General features: G+C 54.3%; 2 protein-coding genes across 6 annotated transcripts in view; both read left to right on the plus strand.

The window, feature by feature from the left end:
- The window catches only part of Atat1 (alpha tubulin acetyltransferase 1), a 13,189-nt gene extending 5,586 nt beyond the window's left edge, over positions 1-7,603 (plus strand). The window contains exons 7-13 of one of the 4 annotated variants that reach the window (XM_013355058.2): positions 1,346-1,391; positions 1,506-1,574; positions 3,560-3,631; positions 3,814-4,057; positions 6,732-6,811; positions 6,895-6,937; positions 7,237-7,603. In XM_013355058.2, coding sequence (XP_013210512.1) covers positions 1,346-1,391; positions 1,506-1,574; positions 3,560-3,631; positions 3,814-4,057; positions 6,732-6,811; positions 6,895-6,937; positions 7,237-7,420 — 738 coding nt within the window. In that variant the 3' untranslated portion in view covers positions 7,421-7,603. Of the gene's footprint in view, positions 1-1,345; positions 1,392-1,505; positions 1,575-3,559; positions 3,632-3,813; positions 4,058-4,521; positions 5,432-6,731; positions 6,812-6,843 lie in introns of those variants that run through there. The other 3 variants (XM_005370743.2, XM_026777863.1, XM_005370744.2) reach the window with 3 other exon arrangements.
- A 218-nt stretch (positions 7,604-7,821) lies between these two features.
- The window catches only part of CUNH6orf136 (chromosome unknown C6orf136 homolog), a 6,231-nt gene continuing 3,491 nt past the window's right edge, over positions 7,822-10,561 (plus strand). The window contains exons 1-4 of one of the 2 annotated variants that reach the window (XM_005370745.2): positions 7,822-8,012; positions 9,115-9,519; positions 9,805-9,893; positions 10,066-10,266. In XM_005370745.2, coding sequence (XP_005370802.1) covers positions 7,941-8,012; positions 9,115-9,519; positions 9,805-9,893; positions 10,066-10,266 — 767 coding nt within the window. In that variant the 5' untranslated portion in view covers positions 7,822-7,940. Of the gene's footprint in view, positions 8,013-8,048; positions 8,239-9,114; positions 9,520-9,804; positions 9,894-10,065; positions 10,267-10,561 lie in introns of those variants that run through there. The other variant, XM_026777858.1, reaches the window with a different exon arrangement.

The raw sequence follows: 10,561 nt of genomic DNA on the forward strand, positions 1-10,561 counted from the left end.
CCTCCTCCTCCTCCTCCTCCTCCTCCTTCTTTCTTCTTTCTTCTACAGGGTTTCTGAGTAGCGATGGAGCCAGTCCTGGAACTCACTCTGTAGATAAGGCTGACCTCAAACTCAATGAGATCTGCCTGCCTCTGCTTCCCGAGTGCTGGGATTAAAGGTGTGAGACACCACCGCCCAGCCTGGTTTGCTTTTTTGAGACAAGTTTTTTCTGTGTAACAGCCCCAGCTGTCCTAGAACTTGCTATGTACCCAAGGCTAGCCTTGGAATCACAGAGATCTGCCTGCCTCTACCTACTGAGTACTGGGATTAAATGCATGCACCACCACTACCCAGCGTGTTTGGATTTTTGAGACAAGGTTTCCCTGTGTAACAGCCCTGCCTGTCCTGGAACTCGCTCTGTAGACCAGGCTGGCCTCGAACTCACAGAGATCCACCTGCCTCTGCCTTCCGAATGCTGGGATTAAAGGCGTGCACCACCATGCCCAGCTGTTTTTCTCTTTAAAAAATATTTAAAATAGATATGTTTTTGTTCATTTGTTTTTTTTTTTTAAAGATTTATTTATTTATTATGTGTACAGTATTCATTCTGTCTGACTGTATGCTTGCTGGCCAGAAGAGGGCACCAGATCTCATTAAAGATGGTTGTAAGCCACCATGTGGGTGCTGGGAATTGAACTCAAGACCTCTGGAAGAATAGTCAGTGCTCCTAACCTCTGAGCCACCTCTCCAGCCCCTGTTCATTTGCTTTTTTGACACAGGGTTCCTCTCTGTAGTCCTGGAACTTACTCTGTAGACCAGGCTGGCCTCAAACCCAAGAGATCTGCCTGCCTCTGCCTCCCAAGTGCTGGCATTAAAACCATGTGATGCCACTGCCTGGCTAGACTTATTTTATTATGTGTATGAATATCTTGCCTGCATGAATATATGTACAGTACACGTGTGCCTGGTAAACACGGAGGAGGTCAGAAATAGCACTGGAAGGGCTAGGACTGGAGTTAGAGATGGTTGTGAGCTGCCGTGGTGGAGGCTAGGAAATAAACCAGTCTTCTGCAAGGGCAGCAAGTGCCCTTAACCGCTGAACCATCTCTCCAGCCCTTTGTTTTTGTTTCCTGGGGCAGTGTCTCATGTAGCCCAGGCTGGCCTCCAGCTCTCTGTGTAGCTAAGGCTAACCTTGAACTCGATCTTCCTACTTTCTTTTCCAAGGGCTAGCATAGCAGGCATGTGCCACAGTACCCAGTGTATGTGGACTGAGGCTTGACGCCAGGGCCCCATGGTGGGCAAGCATGCACCCCTGTGGCCGTCCTGACCCACTGTGTGCTGAGGCTTTGTTTGCTTCGTCTTCCAGGTGAACAACTTCGTGATCTTTGAAGGCTTCTTTGCCCACCAGCATCGTAAGTCTCCTTACCTTGCGTTCGTCTACAAGTTGGGGAGAGGGAAAGGAAAGAGGTGGGCTCTTGGTCCCACTGGCCCCCCACTGAGGGCCACCCCCTCTTCCTTCCTCACAGGGCCCCCCACTGCCTCTCTGAGGGCAACTCGACACTCTCGTGCTGCTGAGGTCGATGCCATGCCCGCTGGTAAAGCCTGCGTGGACTGGGTGGAATTAAAGGGCAGTGAGGTCTCGTTTTTTCAAGAGGTTCCTGCGTGCGCGGTGCTATCTGCTGCAATTCAGAATACCCTAAAGCCACCCGCGTACCCAGCAGTCCCCTCTATTTGCCTGAGCCCTGCTGGAAGCTCGTGCATTTTATAACTGGAAGGAACTCAGGTCCCGCTAATGCTGAAGCACATGCACTAACTACACTGATCTCGGCGAGGTGCACCCCAGTCCTGTCCTCGGCGAGGCGCACCCCAGCCCCATCCTCGCTGAGGTGCACCCCAGCCCCGTCCTTGGTCCAGTGCACACCAGCCCCATCCACAGCGAGGCGCACCCTAGCCCCGTTCTCGGAGAGGCGCACTCCAGCCCCGTTCTTGGCAAGGGTTCTCAGGAAGCAAGTCCCTTCAGACCTTGGCTGACCACTGATGCCAGCATAGCCTCTTTTCTAGGTCAGCTCCCTCAAAACAGGCCTAAATCAAATTACTTTGTAAATGTTTCAGGGAGGGACAGGCGAGTGAGCCCAACAGTCCTTTGATTTCTGTTTCATGGTGTTGTGATGTGAACGGCCCAAAGATTTAATCTGTGTTTTAGAAGAGAAAGCTCAAAATTTATAACATTCAGGTGGCGCACGCCTTTTATCCCAGCATTTGGGAGGCAGAGGCAGGTGAATCTCTGTGAGTTCAAGGCCAGTCTGGTCTACAAAGTTCCAGGACAGCCAGGGATACACAGAGAAACCTGTCTCTAAATAAATAAATAAAAATCGAGCCTGTTTGGCATGAAACTCACAGGCTGCATTCTGCCTCCCCTGTTCCCTCTGCAGTTCATCCTCAGGGAGAGGGCACAGCCTTCACCAGTGGTGTGGTGCTGCATGGCCCAGGCAGAATGGCCTCCTTCCTGGGATAGCCTTGTGGCTAGTTACCTTCCCCTTGGCCTAACCGTGGCCCAAAGAACAGCTCATTGCTCCTTGTTAGTGTTAGCCCAGGCTCCCAGAGGCCCATCATGTTCATGACCCGCCGTGGTTTCTGAGGCTACTGTCCAGCAGGCAGTAAGGTCGAGCTTCCATCTGGGATGGATTCAGACCCACAGAGAGCTGCTTGGGGGTCTCCATCCTTGTTTGTAATGCAGAACCTAAGAAAGGGAGGTAACCCACCCTTGCCATATAGTATTTCCCGCTTGCTGGAGCCATTTTGTAGATGCCCACATTTTTTTCTCTTCTTTTTGGGGAGAAAGGGGTTGAGATAGGATCTCTCTGTATAGTTCTGACTATCCTGGAACTCACTATGTAGACCAGGGTGGCCTAGAACTCACAGAGATCCACCTGCCTCTTTCTCCTGAGTGCTGGGATTACACTTGTGTTCTCTGAGCCAGGGCCTCACTCTGGAACTCACCATGCCTGTCAGGCCTGCCTCTCCCTTTCCAGCGCAGGTACTAAAGGCACGGCCGCCACATTCTTTCATTGCCATTTTAAAACCTAATAAACCTCAGTCTCCATATCTTTTATGTACAGAAAGGAGAGGTTCTGCATCTCCTCTCCCTGCCTCCCCAGAACAATTCCCAATTAACCAAGGGCTTTGTCCATCTCATCTAGAGGGACCCAGGGTCCTCACTGGCCCAGCTGGGACTATTCCACTGCCCCAGAACCCCAGGGGGGCCTGACAACACCCACGGACAGTAAGAGCTCACCTCCCCTCAGCCATCCTCTCCTGTGTTTCCCAGGCCCCAGCCTCCCCTGGATCTTTCTCCTGAAACTCCGCGTTTGGCCTGCTCCTTCTGGCTCCCCCGAAAGTGCTCCAGCATTCCTCCCCGACTCCCTCTGGTGTGCTGGCTTTGCCACAGCACGGCTTCTGTTCTGGCTTTCCCAGGAGGAGCTGTGGTGTCGGGGAGCGGAAGTTTGGGATCTTGGGGAAGCGGCAGGGAGGAGGTGTGGAACGTGCATCTCCTAAAACTTCCTTGTGTCCCTACCACCAGCTCCAGCGCGGAAGCTGCCACCCAAAAGGGCAGAGGGAGACATTAAGCCATACTCCTCCAGTGACAGAGAATGTAAGGGGGTAGGGAGGGGGGTGGGGAGGAGGGTGGGCAGCGGGGAGGCCAGGGGAGGAGCTGGGAGTGGCGAAGGGAAGGTAGCCCGAGACAGTAATAAACTAAAGGCCACGGCTGCCTCTCCTGCCTGACCTTTATTATTGTGACTCTCCCCTTTCTTCTCTCTCTTACCTGCTCCCCAGTCCTAAAGGTGGCTGTGGAGCCTCCGTGGCCCCTGAACAGGGCCCCTCGCCGGGCCACACCGCCAGCTCACCCACCTCCACGCTCTAGCAGCCTGGGAAACTCGCCGGATCGGGGTCCCCTCCGACCCTTTGTGCCAGAGCAGGAGCTGCTGCGCTCCCTGCGTCTCTGCCCCCCACACCCTACTGCCCGCCTTCTGCTGGCCTCTGACCCTGGGGGCAGCCCAGCTCAGCGCAGACGCACCAGGTAAGAGGGCCTGCAAGTTTGGGAGCCTCGGGATGTCTAAAAGTCAGGAGCCATGGTGAAGGATAAGACGAACCCCCAGGAATGTCAAACAGTTCAATCTTTACCAGAAACACAAATTTCTGTGACACGGGCCTGCCGGGCTTTATTATAGAGCAGGGACCAGAGTGGTATTCCGAGGGTCATCAAAAGAACAGGAAGACAGGATCCATCGGGTGGGGCCCTTGAGCCTTTCAAACTGGGGGAATCTTGGCTTGACATTTGCCAGGGGTAGGCATGTGTCTCACAGATTGGGAACCATTGGGTTCCAGGGACAGGGCCTCTGTGCCAAGAGCCCTTCCAGACAGGCAGGGAGTGGGTGTGTCCTTTATGTCTCCTCTTAGCTTCTTCTTCGCCTCTGACATCTCTGTTTTTCTCTCTCCCTGCCTTCCCTCTCCCCTCCTCCTATCCATAACATCCCTCCACAGCTCCCTTCCCCGCTCTGATGAGAGTCGATACTGACAGCTGCCCCTTTCCCTCCCCCTTCCCAAACCCTGCAGCCCACTCTTCCATCAGGATTCTTTTCTTCCCCTTCTCTGAACAGCTGGGTTGCCAGGGTTCTAAACAGCCTAACACTTTGTAGCTTTTCTTACGGCAGAAGACACCCCCACCTACCCCCCACCCTCCTCACCCCGACATATGCTCTCCCACAGGCAGCCCACTCTGCTCCTACCGACTCCCTAGAGAAGCACAGTCTGCTTACGGTCAGACTCCAGACCATTAGGGAAGGAAGAAGGGCCTCCCCTGCCAGGGAAACCCTGAAGGACTGTCCTGTCGGTGGATACTCCCTCCACAGTGCCCACTGGCAGCTCTAACCCTGCCGCCAAACAGACCTGTCCGTTAGTCTGCTGACGGCAGCCTCCAAGCTGACAGGCTGCCAGGACAAGGACCCCTTGGCTTCCCAGCAGGGTCCTCCCAACATTGCCAAATTCTTACTTTCCGAGTGTTGTGTAGATGTCTCAGGCGTTGCTTTGGGGTCTCTACAGGAGACCCACAGACAACACTACTTACTTCAGACAACCTGAGCCTCTCTTGGCAATAGATCCCAGCAAACTCCAGGACCACTTAGCTGTGTCTTTGAAGATAAGCCTGATCCATTAGATCCTGGATTCCCCTCTAACCTTCCTGCCTCCCTCTAAATAGACCCGGGAGACTGTCTCGAGATGACGTGGGGATCACCCTTCTGCTGCCCTCCCTCCCCCGCCCTCTGACTGCCTGGTAGATCAGGTGCCCCGCGTGTCCCCTCAAGTCCTTGGGAGCAGGACCTCCCTCTCCCCGCTTGGCTCCTCTCCCTCTCAGTGTTGTCTCAATAAAGTGTGGATTCTTCTGTTTTCTAAATTGACATTTTCAGTGAGAAGCGGTTAGGTTTCTTTTGTGCCTCACCTACTCTCCTGGGGCCCCTACCTCTCTTCCTCTCATCTTCAGATCTGAGATCTGCAGCCGAGCTCAGGGCCGCCTCCACCCACCCACCCCCTTCTCAGTCTGCCCTGCCCGGTCTTTATTGCTGGTTCTATCCTAGAGTTGCAATAAGTATGTAGACCTCGCTATCCACTTGGGAACCTTAGGTCCTCTCCCCGCCCACGACTTCCACCTCCTTCCCCTGGCCAGCCCTCCTCATGTCTGCCCCACTAATCCCTCAGTGCTCTCTTAAGACAGACGAGTCCTACCTACATCCATCCCCACAGGGCACCGGGCATGGTGGCACATGCCTTTAAGCCCAGCTCTTGGCGAACAGATCTTGATAAGAGTTTGGAGGGAGCCTGGTCCACGTAGCAGGTTCCAGTCCAGCCAAGGCTGTACAGTGAGACCCCGTCTCAGTAATAGTAATATAATAATAATAGTCCAACAGAGTCTGTCACCCCCGTGAAAAGACAGCCTTTTCCTCCTAAATTCTGCCTTTTTTATTCTGGTCTGAGATTTTTTTTTAATTTATTTATTTATTATGTATACAATATCCTGTCTGTATGCCTGAAGGCCAGAAGAGGTTGCCAGACCTCTTTTACAGATGGTTGTGAGCCACCATGTGGTTGCTTGGAATTGAACTCAGGACCTTTGGAAGAGCAGACAATGCTCTTAACCATTGAGCCATCTCTCCAGCCCCCTGAGATTTTTTTTTTAAGATTTATTTATTATGTATACAACATTCTGCCTCGATGTATGCCCACATGCCAGAGGAGGGCGCCAGATCTCAGTACAGATGGTTGTGAGCCACCATGTGGTTGCTGGGAATTGAACTCAGGACCTCTGGAAGAGCAGTCAGTGCTCTTAACCTCTGAGCCATCTCTCCAGCCTGGTCTGAGATTTCTTATATCTAAGGGCAACCATGTTTTCCAAACATCAGGTCACATGGTCCAGCAAGCTCTTCTCTTGCATGCATAAGTGTTTTGATGACATAGCTGGATCACATCACATACCACATCACCCCAATTGGAATAAAGCAAGACAGCAGGGATGTGTCAGAAAATCGTGAGGTATCAAATGAGCCCTCCCCTACCTTTGCTGGGAAAAGCTTAGATAGGATCCTTCTGGGTGACAGCTGCCCGTCGTTCTGTTCCCATGCCGCTCCTCCTCTCTCCAACCCCTCCATGCCACCTTTCCTCCTCAGCCTCTTCCCCATCATCTCCCCTTTCTTCTACAGGGGGACTCCCCAGGGGCTGGTAGCCCAGAGCTGCCACTACAGCCGCCATGGGGAAATCCATACCTCATCGCTGGGTACAGGTAAGTGGGCACTCCTTATTCTCCAATCATGCGGGCCACACACACACTGCTACAGTCTCCCCAGATGCCTGGTATTTCCACAGGCAGCCAAGAACGGAAGCAGGGGGAAGAGGAAGCAGAGGATAGGTGAGGTCCACACGTCCCCCTAACAGCTGCCAGCACCTCTGACACCGCCTAACGATACTCTCGCTTCCTCTAAGTCTGTGAACCGGGTGCCGGTTCCCACGCATCTTTCTACCTAACACCGCACTAAGTCTTCTTCCTCATGGGCTGAGCTTTGGTGCTTCCCTCTGCCATGGTCTCAAGTTTGGACCTGTTAATCGTCCCAGTCTGACCTGACAACCCAACACGTCTTCTCTGCGACCTTGAAAGAACAGTAGCTCCTGTTAGCCACTCTAACCTGCTCTCCTCTCCCCGCCCACCAGGTCCAGGTCGCTCAGTGAGGATCAGGTCTTGTTACGGGATGGGTCTGGGGAGGAAGCTACTGCGCACACAGTTGCTCCGAGAGTCCGGGCTCCACCAGTTCAGTCGTGGACGGCGGGTGGGGACATAATCAACGCCAGGTTCATTCGAAACCTTCAGGAACGCCGCAGCACCAGGCCTTGGTGACCACAGCCCCCTGGCACTCTCTCCAAGTCCGTATTATTTCTCCTTCACTACAGGACACAGCCAAAGCTCGGCCCTCACAATGGATGCATTCATTCATTCATTCATTCAACAGGCCTGTCAGCTTCAGATCGTTTGTATCTTATTTTTAACCAGAGCAATAAAAGTATTTATTTTTTATCTCGATAGCCATTGAAACAAGTGACTTGTCGTAGCTTCAGCTCACGTACCCCTCATTACACCACATTCAGCTCTACTACCTTCGCGCAGACTTCGCCAGGCCCGGCAGAAGGCTGCGCAGGCGCTCTTGGAGCACCTCGGCTCGCCGAGCGCAGGCGCGCAACCCGCGCAGCAGTGGTCCCTCGGCGGCTGCGGGCCCACACTGCGCAGGCGCACGGCGTCTCCGTTTCCCTCCCTCGGCCCCGGCCCCCTCCCTGCTTCCCCTTCACGGAGCCGGCGCCGGGGCGCGCTGCCCAGTGAGGAGACGGGACGCGGGGAGGCGCCCGCTCACCCCCGGAATACCATGTACCGCCCGAGTCGGGGGGCAGCCCGGCGCCTCGGGCCCTGCCTCCGCGCCTACCAGGCTCGACCCCAGGTGAGGCGGAGGCGGCCGAGGGGCGGGAGGAAGACCCTCCGCGGAGCCGGCGAGGGGCGGGGCGCCGCGCCGCGCACGCGCAATGGCCCCCGCAGCCCCTTCCCTGGCCGGCGCCGCACGCGTTAGGGGGCGCGGGCTTGGCGGAGCTCAACGGGGTCCGGGGACCAGCGTCCCCGGTGAGGTGCAGCGCCGCGCGCCAGCCTCCCGCCGTTACCTGTGCCTGGAGGTGATTTGAAGGGCAGGGCGGAGAGACCGGAACTGCGGGCCTCACTGCACCTGTAGAGCGGTCCTCGGTTGCTAGTCTGGCCCCGCGGACCCGTTCGGGCTTCCGAGTGCCACGCCCCCGGCAGGGAAGGCCCCTGGAGGGCAAGGCCGGGCACCGGGGTACCCCTGCCCCTGGGATTCCCTGGGAGCCAAGAGACCTGGAGTCAGTCGTGACCTAGGGTGACCTGCCATCCTTGTAGTAACAGTTAGCGACCGTAGGAGTTCACGCCTCAGCGGTCGGCCAGGATTATGTCATTCCGAGGAGCCCAAAATGATAATAGTTCCCTTATCCTATATAGTCCTCATACAGTCACTGAGGCGCAGGGAGAGAGTCATGGAGATTCCAGTAGAGTCGGAACAACATTCGTACCTTTCACCTGCGTGTTCTTTGCCCAGCACAGTTTCAGAGTCAGGAACACAGATGTGTGTGGGTCACATCATTTCATCCATGCTACAATAAACTGGTTCTTCATTCGTTCATAAAACATATCCTTATTAATTCGTGGAGTCAGAGATGCAAAACTGGCTGCGGCTGGTGGGGGGATTGTTTTCTAAAGTTGGGGAGGTGGCCCTGGCCCTGTTGTCATGTGAGTCCCTTTCCTTGTGTGTGCATTGGAGATAGTGATGAGGCCATCCTCTTTCCTCTAGTACGTCCCTCTTCTGCCAGAGGAGCAAGTAGGATGTGCAGCTCGTCAACAGCCCAGCTTCAGTGAAGCATTATTTAATTTGTTTGGTTTTTGAAACTAGGTCTTACTGGCTGGGGACTCATGGGCAGTCCTGCCTCTGCCTAGCTTAGACATCTGATTTTTTTTTTTTTTAATTTCTGTTCTTATTCTAGGACCAGCTTTCTCCTCGGACTCTACCATTCCCACCCATCTGGTCCCACTCCACTCCACCCGCTTCTCCATCTCTTCCTCTTCTCTGGTCACTCCCACCTCCACATCCTCCCACCCACCCTCTTCCTCAGGCTCTCCCACCACCTCTCTCTCAGGTTCAGGCTCTCAACTCGTTGTGGGTGGTTCTTCCTCTGGGAAAGAGGGAGGAGGGACCAGGACCTGAGTTGCACAATGGTTGTCTGGATGGGCTTAGGAGCCTTTTTTTTGAGGGACCCCCTTGCCCCTATCCTGGGGCTTTGATACCTTTCCAAGCCCCTGGAGCCTCCCGTCCTTCCCCTGACACCCCGTCAAGAGATCAGAGTATGGAGGAGCACCTGGCTGTCATGCATGAGAAACTGAGACACGAGGTAAGCAGTCCATCGGGGATGGGAAAGAATATGGAGGCAAGTTAGCCAACTGAAATCATGGCAGCACGGGGCAGGCGTAGAACTGTGCCGTGAAGTAGCTTCCTGGGGAAACGGGTGTCCTTCGGTCGGAATGAAGGGCAGCTAAACTGGAGATGACCTTTCGGTCGTGGGAGTGGAAGTTAGACCCTAAAAATAGATAACCGAGAAATGAGCCAAACCAGGGTGACAGGGAGAAGATTCCAGGTTCAAGGCCAGACTGGGCTGACTCCATCTTCTTCCGCCTAGCTTCCTACTCTCTTTCTTCGCTCCCATGACTACACTCTCTATTCAATGGATGTGGAGTTCACCAATGAGATCCTGAACATCCGTACCAAGTGAGAGTCGGGGTGAGGGAGGGAGAAGAGGACCCAGTGCTTGACACTCGAGCTCTGTCTCAGAGAAGGTTCTAGGCTCCTTCTCGAGACTCTTTCCCCACTTCTTGGACAGAAGCCAGTTTGGCTTTCTAGTTCTGTAGTCCTGATGCCCCTGTGCCTTTGATTCTCACAGGGGCCGGACATGGTACGTTATGTCCCTGACCTTTTGCCGCTTCCTGGCTTGGAACTATTTTGCACAGTTTCGGTTGGAGATTCTACAGCTGACCCGCCACCCTGAGAACTGGACCCTGCAAGCCCGCTGGAGGCTCGTAGGTCTGCCCATACACATGCTCTTCCTGCGTTTCTACAGGCGTGATAAAGAGGAGCTCTACCGGTAAGAGGGGCCCGAGCTGCAGGGACTTCCCTAATTGGTCATCTTGTGATGCACAGTTAATAAAAACTCAGAGAAATTGGGGTTCAACCTGAAGATCTGAAAAGCAGAACAGCCAGCCACTGGCTCCTATCTCGACCTCAGTCCAAAGTGGCCATCCTACCTTCAGGAATCTTAGAATAAGAATGTCTGAGAGCTGTGTCCTCTCGTTTTATAATTCTCTCTAGGCTGGGATTAAAGGTGTGTGTCACCACTGTAAGGCTAACCAGTGGGGCTGTTTTATAATTCTCTCTAGGCT

Source organism: Microtus ochrogaster, unplaced genomic scaffold (assembly GCF_000317375.1).
Source record: "Microtus ochrogaster isolate Prairie Vole_2 unplaced genomic scaffold, MicOch1.0 UNK87, whole genome shotgun sequence".
Lineage (NCBI taxonomy): Eukaryota > Metazoa > Chordata > Mammalia > Rodentia > Cricetidae > Microtus > Microtus ochrogaster.